The 26434-nt window shown below is 42.0% G+C and overlaps 1 protein-coding gene across 1 annotated transcript in view; it reads right to left on the bottom strand.

The window, feature by feature from the left end:
- Window positions 1-26434, bottom strand: part of LOC112118973 (cytosolic carboxypeptidase 6) — a 1367858-nt gene that overhangs the window by 1322743 nt on the left and 18681 nt on the right. The window contains exon 3 of the mRNA XM_026651876.1: window positions 15003-15125. Within this exon, the coding sequence (XP_026507661.1) occupies window positions 15003-15125 (123 nt within the window). The remainder of the gene's footprint in view (window positions 1-15002; window positions 15126-26434) is intronic.

The following is a 26434-nucleotide window of genomic DNA, read 5'->3' as shown; positions in this document are numbered from 1 at the left end:
CTTAAAATAATTATTCTCAGCTAGCCAATGATACATATAGATGCTACTTACTAAAAGAGAGGAAATCTGGGCTGGGAATTAGTTTCTGCTCCAAAAGGCAGCTTGGAATAGTAATAATGGTGTTTAAAACACAGCTGATGGAGAGCAACTTTAACAGGTATCAGACAGATGGTGGTTTTTCACTTTTTTATGACTATGAATGTGCCTTTGTGATCTTTGCTGTTTTGTTTTATCTCTATCATAGGACAGGATTCTACTACTATTGAAATCAATGGGAGTTTTGCCATTCACTTAAATGGGAGCAGAACCTGAAAGCTTAGTGCTTTACAGGCATGGGATCACATTGCAATAAGACGCTAGTTATGAAGGCGATCCCAATTTTTGTCTGCTGTGGATTCAGTATTTCTTTGAGCATTATAGCCTTTTGTATGATGTGCCTGATTTTAGTTTTCAGATTTAAATGTTTGTATAAGTGGAAGACCTTCATTTCAGAAAATATTTTGACAATTGAGACCCACAATAACAGGTAACCACATGTGCTTTACAAGTTCACTATCCTAAAGAGAGTTATAGGTTGACATCTAACTTTGAAATAACAGAGGGTCAGATAATTAGAGCCCTGCAAATCCACGGATATCTACAGACCATTTTTGCAGATTGCCGCTCAGATGCTGATACAAATTTTGTAACTGTGCAGGGCTCTGCAGCACACACTCACCCAAACAGAGCGGCTGTTACCCAGCCCTCCAGCTCAGCTCTCTGAATCACACAGCAGTGGGCTGCAATATGTGGCAATAGCCCGTTGGGCATTCTGGGAGTTGTAGTCCGCAGCTTGCTCGGACGAAGGAGGTAAACTACAATTTCCAGGAGAGAATGAGCCAAGTGCCATTTTGAAAGAGGTGTGGTTGTACTTTAAGCTAGCAGGTGGCAATGCACGTCAATGCAGTTGCAACCATTTACAACAGGTCTGAGTTTCTCCCCAAAAAGTATTGTATATGTTAACTTAGTTTTGAACTATAGAAGGGTATTTAAAAGTTTAACAAAATTAAGTAAATCTAATGAAGTGGATCACTTGATACAAAGTAGATTATAACTTGCTCCAGCTGATTAATATCATTTGCACTTCATCTTCATTGCACTTTTTATCAACTTGTTAATGCAAAATATATCTGAATATATACACTTGTCCTGTAGAACAAGAAAAGACTCACCCAGTATTTGTCAGTAATTTATACGATAAGGTGGTGGTACACCAATTAATGCAATAAAAATCATATTTACAGTAATTAAAGGTTGAATCTGAAATTTTACAAAACTTTAGTTAATTATGACCTCTTGAACACAGATCACAATGAACAACCTACCCAGTGATAACATTTTTGTTATAAAAGAGGATGGAAGATTTAATGACTCTTGGCAGAGTTCCACATTCTGGTTTAAATGAGAGTAAAAGCAGAGAGCAGCTTCATTTTTAATTTCAAGAAACATATTACATTTTTAACACTTAAACAGCATAACAGGAGACTAACATGCACAAATACACATTTTTAAAAAGCTTCTGAAAAGTCCATTTACCATTGTGAATATTTTTGCATCAGACCTGAGATACATGTCCCTCTGTGGGACAACTTCATTCTTTCAATTGTCAAAAATGAACATAAAAGGAAACAAAATACTTCACGGCCAATTTTAACACCGTTGTTCGTGGAAATCAATTTCTGATTTAGCTGGGACTGCGGCAGATATACTAGATACAGCTATGTCAAAATAACAGAACAGTCCAGACATGGAGACCAAAATTTCTAAAAGTAGATGCCTAGAGTTAGGCTCCGACATCCATATTTGATTACCTAAACTAGAGGACTGTTTTTCAAAAGTTACACAAATAATAATGGGGGATTTCAACTAATCCTGTATTAATTGGATACATGCACCCTCAGGATGGGATGCAGAGATAAAGTTTCTAGACACCATAAATGACTGCTTCATGAGCAGCTAGTCCTGGAACCCACAAGGGGAGAGGCAATTCTTAATTTAGTCCTAAATGGAGCATAGGATCTGCTCCAAGAGGTGAATATAACTGAACTGCTCGGTAATAGCGACCATAATATAATTAAATTTAACATCCTTGTGAGAGGTGGGGGAAACCAAAGAATCTCACCACAGTAGCATTTAACTTCAGAAAGGGGAACTACACAAAAATGAGGAAGCTAGTTAAATGGAAATTAAAAGATACAGTCACAAAAGTGAAATGCCTGCAAACTGCATGGAAATTTAAGAACACCATAATAGAGGCTCAAATTAAATGTAAATACCCCAAATTAAAAAACATCATAAGAGGACCAAAAAAGTGGCACCATGGCTAAATAACAAAGTGGAAGAAGTGGTTAGAGGCAAAAAGGCATCCTTTAAAAACTGGAAGTTAAATCCTACTGAAGAAAATAGAAAGGAACATAAACTCTGGCAAGTCACGTGTAAAAGTATAATTGGGCAGATCAAAAAAAATTTGAAGAGCAACTAGCCAAAGACTCAAAAATTAACAGCAAAAAAACCATTTTAAGTGCATCAGAAGCAGGACCCCTGCTAATCAGTGGGGCCACTGTACAATCAAGGTGCTAAAGCTGCACTCAAAGAAGATAAGACCATTCTGAAGGAGCTAAATGAATTCTTTGCGTCGGTCTTCAATGCAGAGGATGTGAGGGAGGTTCCCACACCTGAGCCATTCTTTTTAGGTGACAAATCTGAGGAAATGACCCAGAACGACATGTCAATAGAGGTGGTTTTGGAACAAATTGATTAATTAAACAGTAATAAGTCACCAGGACCAGATTGTATTCACCTCAGAGTTCTGAAGGAACTCAAATATGAAATTGCAGAACTGTGAAATGTAACCTATCATTTAAATCAGTTTGTGTACCATATGACTGGAGAATAGTTAATGTGACACCAATTTTTTAAAAAGTCTCCAGCTGCAATCCTGGCAATTGCAGGCCAGTAAATCTAACTTCAGTACCAGGCAAATTGGTTGAAACTATAGTAAAGAACAGAATTATTAGACACATAGATGAACATGATTTGTTGGGGAAGAGTCAACACTGCTTTTCTAAAGGAAAATCATCCCTCATTAATCTATTGGAATTCTTTGAGGAGGTCAACAGGTATGTGAACAGGGGTGATCCACTGGATATAGTGTGCTTGGACTTTCAAAAATCTTTGACTAGGTCCCTCCATAGACTCTTAAGTAAAGTAAGTAGTCATGGGATAAGAGGTGAGGTCATCTACTGGATCAGTAACTGGTTAAAAGATAGGAAACTAAGGATAGGAATAAATGGTCAGTTTTCACTATGGAGAGAGGTAAATACTGCTGTCCCCCAGAGAGCTGTACTGGGACTTAAGTTCCCTGTAAGCTGCGTGGCCACGCAAGCAGCCTATTTAGCTACAAGTAGGCGCTTAGGGAACCTGCCTGGCCAGGACCTGCCGCAGCCAGGGAAGAGGCACCCCTTCCCCGGCCCCAACCTAGCCTGGCCCCCAACCTGCCGTGGCTGGGAGAGAGGTGCCCCTCCCCCAGCCCCCAACCTGCTGCGGTTGGGGAAGGGGCGGCCTGAACCCAGCCTGGACCTACTGCGGCCGGGGCACCCCTCACCCGGCCCCAACTCAGCCTCGGACCTGCTGTGGCTGGAGGAGAGGCAGTCCGAACCCAGCCCTGGCCCGGACCTGCCATGGCTGGGACACTCCTCTCTTGTCCCCTGGCCCCAACTCAGCCCCTCCCCCAGCCCAGACATGCCGTGGCACCCCTCCCCAGGCCCAGAACTGCCACGGCCAGGGGAGGGTCACCTATCCTGCGGCCCCAGCCCCAGAGCGGAGAAAGGCACCTTTCCCCCCCAGCCCAGGTGCTGCTGTGAGGAATGAGAGCTGGGGGGAGGAGAGAAAGCTGGGGGGAATCCTCGCTCCCCACCGCAGCCCAAGAGCACCTCCTGCACCCCAAACCCCTCATCCACAACCCCATCCCAGAGCCTGCATCCCCTCGCTCCCCGCCCAGCCCTGAGCCCCTCATCCCCAGCCCCACCCCAGAGCCCGCACCCCCAGCCAGAGCCCTCACCCCCCCACACACTCCAATCCTCTACCCCAGCCCTGAGCCCCTCATCCCCGGCCCCACCCCAGAGCCCACACCCCCAGCAGGAGCCTTCACACCCCTGCACTCCAACCCTCTGCCACAGCTCTGAGCCCCATCCCACACTCCAAACCCCTTGGCCCCACCCCCACCACATGAATTTTGTTATGTGCACCAATATGGAGGTGATGTGTGATACATGTGTGGGAAAAATTAAAGGGAACACTGACTGCGACCAGTGCTATTCAACATATTCATAAATGATCTGGAAAAAGGGATGAACAGGTAGGTGGTAAAATTTGCAGATGATACAAAATAAGTCAAGAGGTTTAAGTCCAAAGCAGACTCCAAAGAGTTACAGAGAGATCTCAAAACTGGGTGACTGGGCAACAAAATGGCAGATGAAATTCAATGTTGATAAATGTAAAGTAATGCACACTGGAAAACAATCCCAACTACACATACAAAATGATGGGATCTAAATTAGCCCTTACCACTCAAGAAAGAGATCTTGGCGTCACTGTGGATAGTTCTCTGAAAACGTCCACTCAATGTGCAGCAGCAGTCAAAAACACTAACAGAATGTTAGGAACCATTAGGAAAGAGATAGCTACTAAGACAGTAAATATCATCATGCCACTATATAAATCCAGGGTATGCCCACACCTTGAATACTGCGTGCAGTTCTGGTCACCCCATCTTAAAAAAAAAACATTAGAATTGGAATAGACACAGAGAAGGGCAACTAAAATTATTAGGGGTATGGAACGGCTGCCATATGAGGAGAGATTAAAAAGACTGGGACTTTTCAGCTTGGAAAAGAGACAACTAATGGAGGATATGATAGAGGTCTATAAAATTATGAATGGTGTGAAGAAAGTAAATAAGGAAGTGTTTTTTTTATTCCTTCACATAACACAAGAACTCTGGGACACCCGATGAAATTAATAGGCAGAAGGTTTAAAAACAAACAAAAGAAAGTACTACTTCACGCAATGCACAGTCAACTTGTGGAACTCATTGCCAAGAGATGTTGTGATGGCCAAAACTATAACGGAGTTCAAAAAAGAATTAGGTAAGTTCATGGAGGATAGATCCATCAATGGCTATTAACCCAGATGGTCAGGAAGGCAACCCCATGCTCTGGGTGTCTCTATCCTCTGACTGCCATAAGCTGGGAGTGGACACAGGGGATGATCACATGATGACTGCCTGTTCTGTTCATTCCCTCTGAAGCATCTGGCATTGGTCACTATCAGAAGACAGGATACTAGGCTAGATGGACCATTGGTCTGACCCAGTATGGCTGTTCTTATAAGCACAACTTAGCATCAGTGCAGCCCATCTACATTAGGGATTTGCACCTGTGTAATTAAATGGACAACCAATGAAATTTTTTTAATGTGGACACGGACAAACTTTATTAACAAACAGGAAGACAAGTATAAAAGAACATTCTCTAATTTGCTATGGCCTTGTCTACACTAAAGGGAAAAGTCGACCTAAGCTATGCAATTTGAGTTTTGTGAATAGCATAACTCAAATCAACGTAGCTTAGATCTACTTACCGCGGGGTCCACACTACTCCCTTTACTCTTCTAGATCAGGTGGAGTACAGGATTCTATGGGAGAGTGACTGGCGGTCGATTTAGCGGGTCTTCACTAGACCCGCTAAATCAACCCCTTTGCATCAATCGCCACAGCATCAATCCTCAGGTAAGTGTAGACAAGCCCTATATCTACAGAAAAACCACTAGGGGAGCTCTGTTACTCATTAGGATTATAAGAATTACCATACTGAATCAGATCAGTGGTTTAATTAATCCAGTGCCCTGTCTCCGACAGTGGCCAGTGCAGCTTCTTTAGATGAAAGTACAAGAAAACCTGTAGTAGGCAGAATGACCTGCCCCGAGGGAAAATTTCCTCCTAACCACTACAAGTTGGAGGTTGGCTTATGCCCTGAACAATGATGGTTTATATCTCTGCTAGAACTTTTTTTTTTTAAATATTTACTATTAGACCTCTGGATATTCTTGTTATCCATATAAAAGTCTGAACATTTTTAATTCTGCTAACCTCTTTGCCTCAATGATATCTTGTAGCAATGGGTTCCATACTCTAATTATGCATTGTGTATAAAAGTATTCCCCTTTATTATTTTAATTTTATTGACTGTCCCTTTGAAATGTATTATGAGAAAGTGTGAATAGAAGTTCCCACCATTCCTTTAATATACTATTAATTTTTTTGTGTACTTTTATCATGCCCCCTTACTAATCTCTTCACTAAAATGAACAGTGCAGATCTTTTCAATCTTTTTATATGAGAGTTTTTCCATGCTCCTAATCATTCTCATCCAAATCAAGCTGAGCTGCTAAGATCTCACACACTGTCCTTAACACAGGGATAGATTTACTCACATTGCAAGGAAACCACAAGGTACTGAATTCAGAAAGTCCAAAATATTTGTTTTTCCATAATTAAGCTACTATGCAGAATGTATTTGATGCTGCAAAGATAGTGAAATAGAGAAATTCCTTTCCAATTTATTTCTACCAAAGATTTCCTACAAAGATTCAGACTGACTAGAAGAGGTGCAAACACGTCTAAAAAACATATCACCAAAGTCCAAACAGGCCGTCCTGCCAAAGCACGTTGATTAAAATGGATATGATACTAACCATACACAAATTATTTTCAAGTGTTTATTATAAAGGGCCAGATTTTTAAACTGTCCTCCAGTTTTATCGCCAAAATTATTTGCATCTAAATTTTACATGTACTTTCATGTAACGGGCACTGCAAAAACAGAAGCCTAATTAAGGGGGTGGTAGAAAATTTGGTCCTAAATGTCCACAGTTTCTTTGCAAAGTATTTAGGCTCACATTTTCAAATTTAGGTGCCTAAAATTAGGCACCTAAATCCACATTTAAATATCTAAATAAGTTAAATGTTTTCCAACGTTTCCCCTACAATTCCTGTATCTGTGGGAGACATATAAGAGGACTAACCAGACATTACAATGTAGTTAACAATACCACACTAACAGAAGATGGTACATATAATCCATTGTCATGGGTTTTTTCCCTCTCTAATCTGTTATTTTACCAAGGCCAGAAGGTGCTTCTGTGCAGGAATCTCGATTGGTATTATTCACTTAACCAAGGAATTAGCTGACCAGCTACTGACACCAACTGTTGGTGGGACTCTGGTATTAAACCTTCAGTGGAGTAAAAACAAGATTTTGAACTGTTAAATGTACTGACTCCAATCTGGAGATGACTAAAGTGAGAAAGTGTATTTCGTCATGATAATAGAGAGATTCTCAGGCAATTCAAAGAGGATTGCTCTGTATGGAACACTGGATGTTTTAGGAATCACTGCTTATATAATCTGAAGGTATTGGAGAGCACCATAACCATAGTATACTGATGTTCCTTGATAGAGGTAATGAGAGAAATTACATCTGAAAGGGCTAGGAGCATTTCCTGTTCAGATTACACCTCATAGACTATGGGGTTCTCTCCTTTCTATACACTATCTTTTGTGTGCAGAGTTGTTTTCTAATCCTAGAAGAGCATGTCAGCATTGGACCTGAGGTAAGAAAACTATCGTTATGGGAATACTCTGTCCACGTAGATTTTCCTGGCTGAGGAGGTAACTTGTTTCTCCTTCTGTAATAAGGGATTTGGTTCAGCCTGAAAGAAGGTTTATGCTCCTCTCTCTCTCTGGACGTCTCATCTCCCATCCATTAGCCATAGGCCAAGAGAGCTTCCGGGTGGGAGACCACAGCAATGAACACTGTTTTTTTCATTTTTTGCATTTTTCCTCTGGGCCTCCTGCTTCTCCTTTAGCTTATCTTGTATCCTGATCTATGCAAGGGAGTGGCTGCTAAAATTGGTCAGTTAATCATATCCATGCTGATGAAGGATTGCACCTATGTTTCTCATTCTGCCAGGCAAGGGGTGAAAGGTGTCCAAGAGGGACTGGTATCCTTCTCTTGGATCTTGCACTGACGCCTTCTCTTGTGATGACAGGGAGGAACGTTGAAGTGAAATCTACTTGATTCTTGACACTGAATCCTCTTCATAGTAGTCTGAATAAGCAGATCAATCCCAAAATTGTGGAAATGAATAGGAAGTTAGGTTTTGGGTATTGACTGGACATTCTGCTTTCAGCCACTTCTGAGAGAGAAAATTAAAAAACTTGCAACTGCTGTCTCTAAGATGAAAAATAGGAAACTGAGCTCCAGAGGCAGGTAGGCAAGGCCAGCAAGAAAAAAAGGAGTCTGCAGACATTAATTAGCTCAGCTGTCTACTATGATGAATAATGGAGAGAGCAACCCAAACACTATGGAGCAGTGTCTTGGCACAGAACTCGAACCAGTGAATCAGAAAAGCCACACACACTTCCAGTGTGGCCTCCAGATCCATGCTGATCTTTGAAATAATTTAGACTCCAACCATAAAATGCCTGAAATATGTACTCCTGGGTTGTGTTGAAGAGGCCAGGTACACACTCCAAGTTACCTTGAAGAACATTCATACATCAAAGTCCTGTCTTGATACAATCAGGAAGATATTGTTGATACAGTGAGAGCAAACCCATCCTTTCCCCACGAGTCATGTGCCTCTGATAGGCTCCCAACCTTTATTGGCCCAGATAGGTGAAGGATGAACATGGTAGAACATCACAGTGCTGATAATCCACTGGACCAGCTCTGGATTGATAGTTTGATCTATTAATGGAGGGCAGAAAAGAGAAACTACAATTAATCTAAATATTATTTTTCATCTAACCTGTAGGATTTCAAAAGTGAAAGTTATTTTATTTTAGCTGATCATATGCACAGATAACCACACTACTGCTTCACCCTGAAATTACTGCACTGGTTCCCAATGAAACTGGTATCCCCCTAAAATTATCTTATGTTATTTAACAAACAATAGTAAAATGGCATCAGAAAATCTATATTCTCACTGGGCTATAGCTAGGATAATACAGTGGCAGACTTAAAAAAATGTCTAGTGGTTTGAGAGATATTATTACTACTAGAGAAAGGATGGCACAGCGGTTAGCATACTAGCCTGGGCTATCGGTGACCCAGCTTCAGTTTCTGCTCTATCACTGATACCTTTGTCATCTTGGACAAGTAATTTAGTCTCTCTGTCCTCAGTTCCCTATTTTTTAAAAATGAGATAACAGCAATTCCCTACTACAGAGGTGCGTTGTGAGGTGTCACTGGAGTTCCTACCCCATGGCACCCTCTAGCTCTCGGCCGGGACCGATCTCTCACCTCGTCTTCTCATCTGCAGTCTCACCAGTCCAGTTATAACAGACTGAGCCCTCCAGATGAACCCTGGATAGACTGTCCCTTCCAAGGGTGTCAGAAAACACAACAAAATAAACAGATTGCCCCATGGGTATGGTAAAGCTCACATCCTTCAAAGAGGCTTTGAATCAACTGTGGCCCCAGCTGTAAGGCCCCACAGCTCTAGAACCCAAGCCTGCAGATCTACCAGGAAGCTGACACCTCCAGTTTGCCACCCAGCAGCAGCTGTAACCAGTTTGCACTCCACTTCCCATGACCCACTGTGGACACAGACCACGCAAAGTTCCACCTCAAGGGTTTGACAGACAGCAGCATCATGGCTCCAGATTGTCTCCCTGCTCTGTATAAGTCCTAGGGGCATTCCAGGTAGTGTCCAGGCAACGGTGCAGATCTCCTGTAGCTGCCATGACCTTTCCTGTTCCTTGCTCCTGAATTCCTGGCTTTGACCTTGGCTTGATTTGGACTTTGCCTCCTGACTTGGACCCTAAAACCTCACTCAGACTCTGACCATTGGTATCAACCTGGCCTGGAACCTGATTACAAACTCCTCAGCAACTCCAGCCTCAGGTTTGTCCCTGCTCTGACCCTTGGCCCTCACTGCCCTTGTTGGGATGCTGACACCAGCCAGGGTCATTAGATAACAAGGACAATCCTATCTCAAGTGGGAAAGCGTCAGGCCCTCCCTTCCTCCAGAGTGGGAGCCAGCTCTTGCTCTGGGAGCTGCAGACTGCGGATCTGCTCTCCTTCCTGATCTGCCACCAACTGAGCGGGGTTTTCCTCTTTTAAGCTCCTCCTTCAAAATCTGATCTCTCTCACTGGTGAAGTGGGGGGGGGGGAGATGTGACCCTTGATGAAGGGGTTGGAAACTGGGTTGGGTAAATACACTATGATGCCAACATCATAACATTGTACAAAAACAAAGGAGACTAGAGTGATTGCAACAGCTATAGAGGAATTTCTCTCCTTAGTGTTACTGGCAAGGCATTCACATGAGTCATTCTTAAAAGCCTACAAGTTCTTGCTGAATGTGTATATCCAGCAAGTCAGTTCAGCTTCCCTGTCAGTAGATCAGCTATCAAGATGGTCTTCACACTACAGCAACTTCAAGAAAAGTGTCAAGAACAACGAAAACCTCTCTACATGGCTATCATAGATGTCACAAAGGCTTTTGACTTGGTCTGCAGAAAGGGCATTTTCCAGATGCTAGAGAATTAGTTGTCCTCCAATCTTCCTCAGTCTGATTTGATCCTTCTGTGATAGTATAAAAGCAACAGTCCAGTAGGATGACGATCAATCTGACAGTGGTGTCAATCAGGAATGTGTTTTGGCACCAATCCTCTTCGGTATATTCTTTTCTCTGCTGCTTCATCATGCTTTCTCATCTAACACCAAAGGTATATGCCTCCATGCAAGATCAATGGAAAACGTTTCAACACTGCATATCTAAGAGCAAAAAGCATCATCAAAATCTGCTGATAAGAACTTCTTTTCACTGACAACACAGTACTCACTGCACACAGTGAAAAAGAAATCCAGCAACTTTGCAATAGCTTTGTGCTAGCTTGTGATGAATTTGGATTAATCATCAGTCTAAAGAAGACAATGATTACAGCACAAGGTGTGTTTGTCTGCACCAGAAGTTTCAATAGTTAATATCTCGCTACAAGTAGTGCACAAGTTCCGCTCTCTGGGATTGACTATATTAGATAACTTAGTTGTAGATGACAAGCTTAATTCTCACATCAGAAAGGCAGCTACTGTATTTGGCCAACTGACCAAACACGTATGAGATAACAGGAACCTATCACTGAACATCAAGATATGAGTCTACCAGACTTGCATTCTGAGCATGTTATTGTATGTTGGTGACACCTAGACCACCTACAGCAGGAATGAGAGGAGGCTAGGCACCATCCACACCCACTGTCTTTGCTGATTTCTAAATATCAAATGGGAAAGCCAAAATTCCTGACTCTTCAAGTATTTGAGAAAGCAAAAATGCCAAGTTTAATCACTATTCTCAAAACAGACATCTCTGTTGGCTTGGCTATCTGCACTGGACGATGAAGGATGCATTCCAAAGGATCTCTTGTATAAAGAACTTGCAGATGCTTCAAGGCCAGTGGGCTGACTCAGGTTTAAGAAGATTTGAAAGAGGGTCGTCCAAACTTTTAACATCAACTCTGCAAGCTGGGAGACACTGCTAGCAATAGGTTGCATTGGAGTGCTATGGTGGCCAGAGAGATCAAGAGTCTGATAAGAGGTGGTTGAGAGAGAGGAAAGCGAAAAGAGTAAGAGGAAAGCACAGCAGGCCTCAAGTGCTAGCAATGCACTGGCTTCATCCTCTGGACCTGTGCCCTATGTCTGCACTACTTGTGGCCAGGACTGTTGCTTGAGAATTGGACTTTTTAGCCACTGACAATGCTATGGTAACTGAACTGCTTTGCCGCTTACACCATAGCTTTTCGAGATGGACAGATGCTTATTACTGTTACTAACTACATCAGGGGTTGGCAACCTTTCAGACGTGGTGTGCCAAGTCTTCATTTATTCACTCTAATTTAAGGTTTTGCGTGCCAGTAATACATTTGAACGTTTTTAGAAGATCTTTCTATAAATCTATCATATATAACTAAACTATTGTTGTATGTAAAGTAAATAAGGTTTTTAAAATGTTTAAGAAGCTTCATTTAAAATTAAATTAAAATGCAGAGCCCCCCGGACTGGTGGCCAGGACCCGGGCAGTGTGAGTGCCACTGAAAATCAGCTCGCGTGCCGAACCATAGGTTGCCTACCCCGAACTACATTAAAGATTGTGAGGTACTGTACTCAGACACTATGGTGACTGATGCCATAAAAGTATCTAAAATAGTTCTGGTATTCACTCATTAAGTAAATACAACTTACAGCAAAAGAATCTATCAAATAGAAGAAACTTTAAGCTCCTGGAGGTTGGAGCTTTGTTTCCTGAATTGTATTAAAAATGTCACTATACCTCTACTAATTATAATGCCTATACATATTTGTCACCGTTCTTTAGCACAAAAAATGAAAAACATTCTAAAAATGAAAGTAAAAGAAGTAACATTTCAGCTACATTTGCTTAACTTTCTCTGTCTACAGGTTTGATGTCCCTTTCCTGTTCTGGAAAGACTTCTCATCTCTTGTCCCTAATTCTGTAATATAATATGAACTGCTTTTTGCAAAGTTACATTGCGTTTATTATCTAATAAAATATTTAATAAATCCTTCATATCTTGTAACCAACAGACCTATAGTAGTTTTAAGGGAGCTGGGAATCTCAGGTTTCAATAAAATGCCTTTATTTAATAATATCAACAACATAATAGGTAAAACAGGCTTCTGTCTCAGTGGGAACCCCTTAACTCTATCTGTCTCCATATCTTTCCTTAGTCTACCTCCTGTTACATACCTGCTGGGTCCACAATTAATACCACAGGACCATTTTAAAATCAATAAGAATTTTATAATATTTACTGCACAGCAGATAGGAAATTCCAAGAGGATGAATTGCGTTGAGCTATTACCTCTACTAAAGTGGCACTCAAGGTTCTGACATGCTATTGCACCACACATGTTGCATCTTAATGGTTAACTAATGGTGTTGCATTGCTAGAAGGGAGCAGAATATTTTACCACTATCAATAATCATCTGAAGTATCCTATAATTCATCTATCATCTGCCTTCTATCAAATTGTCAAAATCCATACATTAAGTATGAATGCTGCTACCTCTTGCAAGGAATTAATTTTTTTAAAGTTTAAGAATAACTTTAATTCCAATTTCTAAAGAGTGGAATTAAACACTCATCTAATTATCAACATTTTAACTTCATAGAACTGGGTTCTATTGATCCTTTTCATTCCACAGTAATTTAACACAATATAATGATTTTCTCAGCTTATACCGATTAGTTTAATAAATTATACTGCCATTTTCTGATTCTAGAATCATAAACTTATAACAATTATCAAATAACAGTTTATATACTCTAAAGACACATACTCTACATTTATTAAATATAGTATTTAAGCACTTTCTGAGCCTTCATAGGAATAGTTTAAAAAAAGGAGGATATTCTATATTATTCACTGTATCACTTATGCTTTTTATATAATTTTAATCAAGGGATTTAAATAATTCAATTTAATATTTATCTAAAAACTGGCAGCCAGTATTCCACCCAGAGGGACCTAATTCTTCATAAAAAGCTCATTTTATGAGACACTAGTAGTTTTGGCATTACCAGCATCTCTCACATAAACCATGCTGGAAACCATAGCTTAGCCTGCCAAATGCCTTCTGTACATATGGTGTTTAACAGTGCTGTGTGTGTCTGTAAGCTAGTAATAACAGATTTAAGACAAAATTTGGAGTCTTATGCATACATGTAACACAAAATTTTAAAATATATTATGTAATATATATACACACATGAATCGAGTTAAAATTCATCTTTAAACTAACATCCTAAATATAATATTTGTAAAAATAATTTGTCTTTCAATTTGCAGTACATTCCTTGCACCCATTGATGTTAATGGCACAGCTTCCATTAATTTGAATAGTTCAGGATTAGGCCATTAGAGCCTTTAATAAGACTTACATTTAAAGAAATTCAGTCAGGTGAAATGGGGTCAAAACTTTTAAGTTATAAAACCTAAGATCAGATAAATAAATATTCCCCTGTAAATTATGCAACCCAAACTTTGCAATATGTACTTGTGCAGGTGAACCTGAAAGTGAAATTGACAAGACATCTTTAAAATCACACTGCTTTTTAAATTAATCTAAAAGTGTTTCATTCCAAATCATTTGAAAGAATAAAAGTCAAATATGTAGGAAGGTTGTGGAATCTTCAGCACTGGAGATTTTTAAGAGCAGATTAGACAAACACCTGTCAGGGATGGTTCAGATCAGGGATCAGCAAACTTTGGCACGCAGCCCGCCAGGGTGCTTACCCTGGCGGGCCGGGCCGGTTTGTTTACCTGCTGCGTCCGCAGGTTCGGCCGATCGCAGCTCCCACTGGCCGCGGTTCGCCGCACCAGGCCAATGGGGGCTGCGGGAAGCAGCGGCCAGCAGATCCCTGGCTCCAAAGGTTGCCGATCCCTGGTTCAGATAATACTTAGCCCTGCCATGAGTGCAGGGGACTGGACTAGATGACCTCTCGAGGTTCCTTCCAGTCTTACAATTCTATGATTCTATGTACTTCCATGCTGCAACAGAGATTTCAGCAAAATCATGCTCACTTTGGGCCTGACGCAAAGGTCACTGAAGACAATGAGAAAATTTTCATTGACTTTTGTGGACTTTGAATGAGGTCTCTTATTTACATTAATAGTCCCATTGACTTCATTGAACAATCCCACTGAAGTCAATGGGACTATTCACATTAGTAAATTAAGTTGTATTTGGAACAAATCTCTTTCTCAAATTTAAGATAGAATTTATTTTTTCTGCAAAGATGCAGAGTAATATTATAAATATTTGTACAATGTCAGTTCAGTAACATATACAGTAACATTGAGGGAGCTTACCACTTTCAAAACAGGCATCAAATATAAGATGTCCTTTTTTAGGCTGTCCATAGTAACCAGCTGGGAGAACGGCATATTTGCTTACATTCCCTGCTATGATATCATCACTTCCTAGGTCACTACCTGTTACAATAAAAAAAGAAAATAAATATACGTGTATTAAACAGAAAACAAAACTATTTAAAAAGACTGAGGGATTTTTTTCCCCCAATGCTTTTGTATTTTCATTAATTGTGCATGTGCATTCATATACATGCACTTTCTTTTTAAAACATATTCCACCAAAATACTTGTTATCTTGATTATGTCATTTATTAAAGTTTCAAATATTAACAGGCCCCACCAAAGAGTACATGTAAATTCCCCCTTTAATAAAATGGCCCAAAGAAATCAACTCTCCTTAATAAACCAGAATTTCAAACAATACTGTATACGCTAACCAATGCCATTGCAGAGTGTTGCTGTGAGTGCTGTGGTACATCAGTCCCCTCTGATGTTTGGTAGTATATTAGGTTTACTGCACACTTGGGTGCAAGCACTGTAGACACTTCAAGCACTAGGCTCTTGAGGCTCGGGCTTTTGGTAGGTTCACAAAAACTCTCTCACACTTTAAATAAGCCAGATGATTTATTTACTAGAGCTATTAAATCAGGGCCAGCTCCAAGCACCAGCTTGGCAAGCAGGTGCTTGGGGCAGCCACTCCGGAGAGGGGCGGCAGGTCCAGCTACCCTGTTTCCCCGAAAATAAGACAGTGTCTTATATTAATTTTTGCTCCCAAAGATGCGCTAGGTCTTATTTTCAGGGGAGGTCTTATTTTTCCTGGAGCTTCGGGGCCTTATATTCCGGGGTGGCCTTATTATCAGGGAGGTCTTATTTTCGGGGGGATGCCTTATATTACAGCGAGAGGCAAAACTGGAAGTAGGTCTTATTTTCGGGGGAGGTCTTACTTTCGGGGAAAGACAGTATTCGGCGGCAATTCGGCGGACGGTCCCTCACTCCCGCTCGAAGCGAAGGACCTTCCGCCGAATTGCTGCTGCAGATCGCGATCGCGGCTTTTTTTTTTTTTGGCTGCTTGGGGCAGCCAAAACCCTGGAGCCGGGCTGGCCCTGTATTACATACAGTGCAAATCCCCAACAAACAATTTCTTTAAGTTACAACACAAAATGAGGTAAACACAACCAACAGCCTCTAAGGGCAGTCCTGTACAAGGATATGAAGGTGGGGCTCCTTAGGCTTAGTGCCAGAGATACTCACTCCAGGCCACCCTTCTCTTAGAGGCAATCATACAGTGGCTTGCAGATGTCTTAGCCTGAGTTAAATCTTTTGTCCAGAACCTGTGTCTGGTTCAGGCCTATCCCTACACTGACCCTACCCTCCACCAGCCGTTTGCAGAACATTCACAGATATCCATGCTATAATGCAGTGTCTAATTTCCTTATGGTCCCCTCTGACAACACTGCCCTTTCCAACGTTGTTGTGATTATGGAAACCTTCACTGGGTGGAGGTTGCATTGGTAGCACAATGTCCAGTAAAATGCCTGCAGGTTCATTACAATATGTGTGATACAGCAGGCTAAATTTTACTCTCAATTACAATGTTGCCAACTCTTATGATTTTATTGCAAATCTCATGATATTCAACTTTTTCTTAAAGCCCCAGATCCTGGATTCATGTGATTAGGTGAGAATCTCATGACCCATGATTTTTAAGGCAATCTCATAATTTTTTTTTAGGCCTGACTCATGATTTTTGAATTCTCAAAGTTGGCACTATGCGGTTATCTCAGTACAACCCGACTGATTGCAATGGGGATGCTACAAATTTTATTGAGAGCTGATTTTGGCCCAATATATTCTTTGCAGAAAAATACATGAATGCAACATTAATATCCAAAATGAACATATTTTAGATAATTATTTTTTTCCAAGGGAGCATAACTAAATCACATTGGTGTTAAATTTACACGTGTAATCCCACACACATTAAATTAGTACATTCACATTTACAACCAGTATGAGTTGAAAAGTATGTAAGATATATCTGAAATCTGCCTATTGGAGGTAGAGACCCAGGGTACTAGCTCTGGGATCCAGGAAGAGGAGAATGCTGAGGTCCAGACAGCTATGGGTCAAACAGTCCTGGATTGCTGATTAACTGAAGGTCCTGGATAATAGGGTCCGTAGGTCTAACCTGCAAGTCATTGGAAGGCCAAAGGGAACTGAAGCCCCATGCATGACACCCCTCCTTATTTCGAGAGTTCTCTGGACCCTTCCTGAGAGACTTTACTTTGGAAACTGAAAGGGCAGATTAAGCTCCCATACTCAGCCTTCCTAATGGTGACAGACTGAAACTCATAATAGTAAAATTGATGCAATACCAGGACAGAAAATCAATCCTGTGCAAAGCCTGTAAGGGATGCAAAGGGTCCTTTCAGGGCGTTGATATCTCTTTTTACCCTGATGTCTGCTTGGAAACACAGAACAAGTGGCAGCGTTTGCTCAAATTAGAAATATACTTTGCAGTAAAAATATTAAATCTGCCTCCTGATACCTTGCCAGACTGAAAGTATAGGATGGCTTCAAGCCTTAGACATATAATGATCCAGATAGACCAGCTTGATCGCCAGTGGATTTTGAAATGTTGGAGAATGCATACCAAGTTTGACACCTTCTGTTGCACATACAACTGAATATTCTTCAAATATGTGTAACCCCTTTGGGGTTTAGAGAGCATGGCCCCTTTAAATCTTTTTCCTAAGGGGGGGAAGCAGTGAGAGAAAAGAGGGAAACTCAAAGGTGTAGTGCTGGAGCTCCAGAGAGAAGGGCTGCAGCAAGCAGGACCTCGCAAAGTAAAGCAGCAGAAAACCTGCCTGAAGCCTGGGAAGGACAGGGCAGCCGATCGGGGACACCCCAGGACAGGAGCCAGGAGGAGCACTGTGCCAGGGAGAAATTGCCCGAGAAGAACTGGCCAAAGCTGGACCCAGTATCACTGCTGCCCAGAGCTGCATGGGGCTGTGAGTACTGGGGCTTGTGACTATGCATTGGAAATAAGAAGGGAGGCTGCTAGCTAGTTAAGTGGGGAGGTGGTCGCTCTGTGTGGCTTTGCAGAGAGCAGCAGACAGAGCCGCCGAGAGCGGGTTCGGGCCCCGGTGAAAAAAAAATTCGGGACGCCCAGCAAGGGCGGAGCGGCTAAACAGGGCCAACGAGAGGGAGAGAAGCTGGGCCCCAGGCCCCCTTCTGGACCGCCGGGCCCCGGTAATTTGTACCAGCTTTCCCCCCGCCCTCGTCGGTCCTGGCAGCAGAAGAGGGCACCGGAGGGGTTTGTTGGGAAAAGTTTACTGGCACCGAAGATGACCAAAAGTACCCAAGACTCACCACTGGCCCGGAACTTTGCTCAGGACTCCTGAACTCTGTGCGCAGACACATTGCTCGGTGTCTGCCCTTTCAGACTGTGCTACCACTGCGCCTATGGGGCCTTGGTTTGGATGCAACCCTGTTTTACTGCTCCCCCTATATTTCCCCTTGTTGCTTTTCTCCTCTCATCCCTCTGTAAATAAATATTTCCCTTTCTTATATCCATTGTACTTTTCCGATGGGTGGGTGTGTTCACTCTGGGGGGGTTGAAACAGGTGCCCCTGGGGTGGAAGGAATTTTTCCTGCTGCATTCCTGCGCGCACCTTCACTTGGCCAGAACTGCCTGCAGAGCAGACTCCATCTTGGCCATGAAGGCGCTAAAGTTACATATGCTTCTGTATGGGTATCAGTATATTATGGGCACCTTATTCAAGCAACTATTTCTCAATGGTTCTTCTTTATTAACCATGGTTAACATCAGCTGTTATCTGCATCAACGTGATGAGGAAAAACTACTGCTTGTGACAGTAACTGGGAAAGGCACCAGAGAATAATTTACTATAATTGGTTGTTTTCTAAGCTTCTGTACTGAGTTTCTGGTTATAACTAAATATTCCTCAATGTAGCATATCTGCACAAGTTATGGCATTCTACCCTGACACAAGTGTAAAGGCTTGGCTTTGGAAGTAAAACCATTGACAACCTATCAAGGGCCAAAAGCTTCTCTCTTTCCTTTCTTCCCCCCCTCCTCGCCCCCCAAAACGGCAGTACAGAAACTGTAGCTATGTTTCCTTGTAATCAGTTTGTCACCTCTCTTATCAGGAAATTTCCTCCTTTAGGAAGAAAGTGCTTTTTCATTTTGTTTATGGGTATGGGACTGATGTTACATATCCTTTCTTACATTGTTCCCGTTGCCTTGATGAACACTCCAAACTCTTATTATTGTGTATTGGGGGAGTCAGTTGCCAAAGCTCTTAAGGCAGTCCAACTCCCTGAGTACATTTGTTTTTTGTTTTTTGCACTGAACTACATATACTTCATCTGTAGTTAAGTTTTTGACATACCAGCTATATTAAAGGTCTGGTTAAGAAATGTATTGATGATATTGTGAAATCCTCTTTGTTCCCATATAGACAGGAGTTTTTTTCCTAAATCTTGTTTATATAGATCAGGGGTCGGCAACCTGCGGCACGCATGCCAAAGACGGCACGCGAGATGATTTTTAATGGCACGCTGCTGCCTGCCGGGGTCCTGGCCGCCGGCCCCACTCAGCCCACTGCCGGGCTGGGGTTCCCTTCATCCAGGCCAGCAGTGAGCGTGGCTGGCAGCCGGGACCCCCGCAGGCAGCAGCGTGCCATTAAAAATCCTGCCCGACCCGACCCGCTCTTCTCCACCCCCCGCCCACCACTCTCTCCTGCGGGGGCAGAAGTTTGGTCCTGCCGGCTCCCCCCTCCTTCGCCTCTTCCCTGAGCGTGCTGTGTTCCTGCCCCGCCTCCTCTCCCTCCCTGCCGCTGAACAGCTGATGGCCCTTGCGAGGGGGAGGGGGAGGGGGAGAAGTGGAGCAGCGCGCTCGCTGCTCCAGGGAGGAGGTGGGGCCGTGGCCTTGGGGAAGGGGGTGGAATCAGGGCATATCCCCTCCAGCCCCCTGCCTTGAGCCCAGCCCACACCCCCCCCCCTCCCCCCCCCCCCCCCCCCCCCCCCGCCCCCAGCCCTCTGCCCTGACTCCTGCACACCCCACACTCTCAGCCCTGACTCCTGCACCCCCCACACGTACCCAGCCACCCCACACCCTATACCCTGACTCCTGCACCCCCTCACACACCTCCAGCCTCCGTCCTGACTCTTGCACCTCCCACATCCCCACCCCCACCCTGAGCACCAAACGGGAGCTCCCGCACCTCCACACACACATTCCCACCTGCACCCCTCACACCAAATGGAAGCTGCCCAGGTAAGCGCTCCACACCCAAACCTCCTGCCCCAACCCTGAGCCCCCTCCCTCATTCTAGCTCCTGGCCAGACCCTGCAGCCCAACCTGCTCCTTCACCCCCAGCCCTGTACTCAGTGCACCCCCACCCTCAGCTCAGTGCAGAGAGAGATGAAGAGAATGGGCTAGAACCAGGGAGAAGGTAGGTACCCACTCTGTGTGGGCAGGGCTGGGACCCCAGACCGGCAGCGGGCTGAGCGGGGCCGGCAGCCGGGACCCCGGCTAGCAGGAGCCAGCGGACAGAACCCCAGGCTGGCAGCGGGCCCGCTACCGGTCTAGGGTCCCGGCCACCGGCCCCACTCAGCCCGCTGCCGGTCTGGGGTTCTGGCTGCCGGCCCCTTGCCAGCCGGGGTCCCGGCCACAGTCCCCGCTCAGCCCGTTGCCGGCCTAGGTGAACAGAACCCCCGGCCAGCAGTGGGCTGAGCGGGCCGGTGGTGTAAGATCAGCATTTTAATTAAATTTTAAATGAAGCTTCTTAAACATTTTGAAAACCTTGTTTACGTTACATACAACAATAGTTCGGTTATATAATATATAGACTTATAGAGAGAGAGAGACCTTCTAAAAAACGTAAAAATGTATTAGTGGCACGTGAAACCTTAAATTAAAGTGAATAAATGAAGACTCGGCACACCACATCTGACAAAACCTGGTTCATCAGCTTCCCCTCTCCTCTACTTTATTCTGATCTGTTATTTATTTCCCCATTTTCTTTCTCTCTCTTTTGTTTCTTTTCTTACTTCCTTAAATATTGCATCATTATTCAAAAAAGAAAAAACCTTTTGTATTTTGTATAAAGTGTTATATTATATCACAGTAATAAAACTAATTTTAAACAGCATATAAAATTATACAAATACTATAAGTAGACTTAACAATGGCTGCTGTGAGAACTGTAACTGAATTTTCTGACTTTTGTGCATTTTAATGCTTAGCCATAACATATTATTACCAGAGGTTTTTGCATTTGATTTCCTTAGTTTTGTCTTTAAAAAACAAAAAGGAAAAACTGAATATTAAAATAAACACATAAATATGAAGGATGCATGATTGTTCTATACTCTTTCATAAAAAATCAGAGTGGGGAGGGATTCTCTTTATACTTATATTTCTATAAACAGTTTTTTTTGTTAAGGACTTTTTTGATGTAATTCAATACTTGTGCACCCAGTTAAATTACTCTCTCTGAAACATGTTGAAGCATGTAAGATGTTTGTTCCCAAACACAGTGGCAGGAGAATACAGTGGTATTTTTAATTTTAAGAATTTAGGGCAAAAGAAAACAAGGCAATGTTTATCTTATTTTCTAATGAAAGAAATAAATGGTATCTAAACTTTATAATTATCTATTCACTCTTCTGACATTGGTGCCTCTTTTTTTAGTACTGTTTAGATAACAAATCTTTAACAGAAAAACTATTTTTACATCAGAGAAAACTAAAATAAATAAGAATATATTTAAATGAAAAAGGCACATGATGAAATAATGTGATGATAATATCTTATATCACTCTGATAAATAGGCCTGTTGAGGCTTCCAGAAATAGACTTTTGGTGTGCACTGATTTTTTGACATTTAAATGGGTTATGGGGATGATAAATGTGACATAAAGCTCAGTTTGTTTTATTTTTATATTGAAAACTATTTCACACAAATGTTACAAGCAATTCATATTGGCCCTGAATGATGAAAACAGCTTATTAATTAAAATTGACCTTTACATACAAAAATGTATTCCACCTCTTGAGCCAAAACACCTTAGCTGATGTTACAAATTATAGCAATATATTAGTGACACCACAGTTAAAGGGTCTGTCAGGCTTTCCATTATAAGCCCATATTTTCAGGGTTTATAAATCCTATATAATATATAGAGAGAGATCCACGCTAACACATGGCATATAAGTTCCTAGCTAGGAAAGAAATTTTATTCTCTTTGAGGGATATTAAGGGAGCAGAGGGAAAAAAAATAGAACTTAAATCTATTTTTCCATTACCATCACTCAAAAAACAAAGATTAATGTTTCTAAATGAAATGTTGCATACTATTATTTCTTAACAGAATTTATTTGTATTTACAATTTTTAAAGGGTATTTTTTTAGAATTAATTACTGCTGATTTATTCAAATGGAAGGTATACATTTTTTTCTTCTCCTGAAAGAGGGAAGGAAGCAAGGTGTGCTTTGATGAAGTTCAGTCAGAAGGAGGAAAAGGACAAAAAATATCCCTTGCTCCTTTTACTGGACTCTACAGCTTCTAACATCTTCACTGGAATGTTGATCACTGGAGAAGAAAAATGGTTTAAAATTATCATTAAGACAGTGCAAAATATGTAACCTAAACTTGTTTATCTGAAAACTTCGTAACTTCATTTTAGGAATATCAAAGATACCATGTGATGTAACAGTTACTATAGTAGCAATGCTTTTTTTTTAAATGAAAAACAGATTAAATAACTGCATAAAACATGTGTAAATTCTAAGTTCATCCATTACTAATGACCTGATGATGCTATAACTTGCTTACTCTCTTTTGTAAAAATTATTTTGGTTTAGGAATATATTCACTCAAAGTGGAAAAATACACTCCATGAGTATATATCATAGTACGTCGTGTTTAGTTTCATTGTAATAGTTGCATCTGTTCTCATTTGCAGAGAGTACTGATACAAATGCTATATTCTGCCTGCATTAAAACTGTCAGAGATACTAATCAGCAAACAACGTTTCTGTATATTTGCCAGTTTGTAAAGTTGACTTTTGACATGTTTTTCATAGCAGGTGAATATCTACATAAACGCTAACTAACAGCTACTTCTTTCAACCTTGAGAGATACCGTAGCTTTCAACCAAACAAAAAGTACGCTGAATTTAATAGTTCTAGTTCTTTGATAGGTAATTAATAAAGTGTTTACTTTAAATGCATAATACTGCATGTTTTATATAGTACACCTCTACCCCGATATAACGCTGTCCTCAGGAGCCAAAAAATCTTACCGCGTTATAGGTGAAACCGCGTTATATCGAACTTGCTTTGATCCACCGGAGTGCGCAGCCCCGCCCCCCCGGAGCACTGCTTTACCACATTATATCCGAATTCATGTTATATCGGGTCACATTATATCAGGGTAGAGGTGTATATATGAAATTGACAGAGTTACTGCAGAGTTACACTGAAAAAACATCAGCCAGATCTGGCTCAAGGACTAGCAATAGTTCTGCTGAAAAAGTAAAATGTGATTGGCCATGCAGGGATTTGTGATTATTCAGTACATGTCCTCCCATGTATGGAGATGTTATTTTCCCAAAAAGTACCTACATTTTATTACAACTTCTTTAAATGAAATACAATTCAAAGAGCAAATCATCATAAGTACACTGCACTTCTCAAGTGGCTAAAGTCATTTTGGCTTTGCCATTACAATACACCTAGGAAATGCAGATATTCAGATTTCATTGCACACTTTGTTTATACTATTGTTTAAGATATATGCATATCACTGCACTACCATGTGTTGAATCACACAATTAGCCTATCCAGAAGCAAGCATGTTATGTCATTCAAATGGTTTTGATCCTTTAAGAATTATGTAATTCAACAGATAACTTGAATATGCAAGAATACTACTATTGTTTTTATAGTTCAGTATATATAAAAACTTTTGACCAAATAATGTTATGACTAATTAAGTCATTTTATAAAAATGTTAAATGAGACTTCCTTCATTGCATCAAGATAACTGCAAATAAAACACTTAGTATATTTAAATGACAACTAGTGTGATGAATTTGGTCCCTGGATTCTTCTATTCACATTTCTGGGACTGACTTTGTGTGTGGCCTTTAACAACTTAGTAAAGCCCACATTTTCAGAAGTGGTCACTAATTTTGTGTGCCTCTATTTTAGGAGGTAGTTGAGAAATGCCCAGCCATACTGTACTGGGAAATAAAATGTAAAACCAGAGAAGTTTCCATTGCTGGTAGTTATTCATTAAAAGTAACAAAACCAAAAGAGTGTGGTATGTTTGACCCACTGTGATTGTGCTCCCTCCACTATCTCTGCCAGCTAGCAGGCCTGTCCTACTGAAGTAGGTTGGTGGGTTTCCCAGACTCATGTGTGCATTTTATAGTGTGGAAACTCTTACAAGGGTGGGCCATGAGAGGCAGGCGCTGGAGGGACGACAGGTTGGAAACCCTGACAAAATTAGTACAGGCTCTGCCATGGGTCTGCAACTGTAGGAAGGAGGCCATTTTATTTAAGGCAGCATTTGTTGTTGCCTTCTTTGGCACTTTTAGAATGAGTGAGCTGGTGCCTATGGCAGCTGCAGACGTGTCCCAGCATGCGTTAAATGTAACAGCCATACAACTATCTGCAGGAGCAGCGTCCTTGCACTTAAGATACTGGAAAACAGACCAGAAGGGAAAGGGTGGTGTTGAAGGGGTATCCAGGTAGACGCTTGTGCCCCGTAAAGGCAATAAGAGCCTTGCTAAAAATCTAGGGCCTTCAGGCAGGACTGCTGCTCATACATGGTGATGGCAGCTGCCTGACAAAGTACCAGTTCATCAGAATATTGAGAAAAACCTTGGGCTATGCGGTCTTGACCTCAAAACATTTGCTACTCATTCTTTCAGGATCAGGGCGGTGACGTCAGTGACTCCAGGGGGGGTTGGCCTACAGCCGGTGCAGGCAATAAGGTGCTGGAAATCAAGGTGTTACAGGACTTACGTCTGCACCAAAGAAAAGATGGCAGAGAAGAAAAAAAAATGTAACTAACCAATGTGCTTGTTTGGTTTCAGGAGCTATATGGAGCATATGCAATATCTGGATTTGCAGGCACTCTAAAGGATACTGAGTCCTCAAGAGGGCAGCCAGGACAGCAGCTGGATCTCAGTAGGGCATCAGGGATGAACCGGTTTGAATCAAGTGGTTCGGCAGAAGAGACATGCACTGGGAGCAGCTCATGCCACTTCTGCACTCGTTGACAAGCAATGCACACCCACCTCATGTCCTGGTTATTCACCTCGGGAAGAATGAGCTCAGGGGCTGTACAGGAGTTAACTTAAGAGTTAACTTAATGTTAGCTTTATTAGATAATCATGGCCGGAGGTGAGGCTAGGATGGTCAGAAAGGCTCACAAAGCAGGTCTGGTGGGGAGCTACAGATCCAGCCTGTGTTGTCAAGGGTAGAAAGAAAGTGAATAGAGAGATCACCAAGATATTCCTGGACATAGGGGATTCAGTGATACAGCATAGGGACACCCATTACAATCAGCTGGAAGTTTTCAGACATGATGGCGTATATTTGTCAGATGAAGGGGCTGACATATGGCTACTGGCTGTGAGGGAATGAATTGGATAGGAATTGTGTGATACCAGGCAATGTGGGTCGGTTGGGACGAAGCGACCAAGCTAGTTGCTGGCACCCCCTGTAGATGGTTTCCAGTGTGGTTAAGAGAATAAAATGAATGGTTCCCAAACATAAAAGACTTGGGATTTTGGTCATGGGCCTTAGGCTCATGTGATAGGGTGAGGCTTTGTGGACTCTGCAGGCCTAGGTCAGAATTTGTGGCCCTCGCGGGCTGAGGTTCCCATTCTGCTGCACCTTCTGTGCCCCTTGTGGGGGGGGGAGAGGAAGGGTGATGAGAGTGGTCATCAAAGAGAATGTAGAAGAAACAAAAAGGAGCTAGGCTTACGTGAGCCTGCTTGAAAGGCCGAGACTTATTTCCAACCTACTAGCCCTCATCTATCCTTGTCCCAATCGATACCAAATATTGGGTAAGATATTTGACAGCCTTGGCTGAGTCAAGCGGGGGAAAAATAGAAAGACTGGGATCATCGGCATACTGAAAATACAATATTCCATGCCTCCTTACTAGCTCTCCTAATAGCTCCATATACACATTGAACAAGAAAGACAAGTGGACCACTGCAGAGCCCACCTAAGACAACCTTGGGACAGAAAAGCAAACTTCCTTAAACTACTCTCTGGGACCTTCTGAAGGGCAATCAGTCTACTCCTACTAGGGTTTTCAGCTAAGTCAACAACAAATCAATGGAACTAAAAGCAGCTAATAGATCATATCATATCAG

This window comes from Terrapene carolina, unplaced genomic scaffold (genome assembly GCF_002925995.2).
Source record: "Terrapene carolina triunguis isolate 2854851 unplaced genomic scaffold, T_m_triunguis-2.0 Scaffold104, whole genome shotgun sequence".
In the NCBI taxonomy this organism is placed as follows: Eukaryota; Metazoa; Chordata; order Testudines; family Emydidae; genus Terrapene; species Terrapene triunguis.
This window is presented reverse-complemented; position numbering and strand designations above follow the sequence as displayed.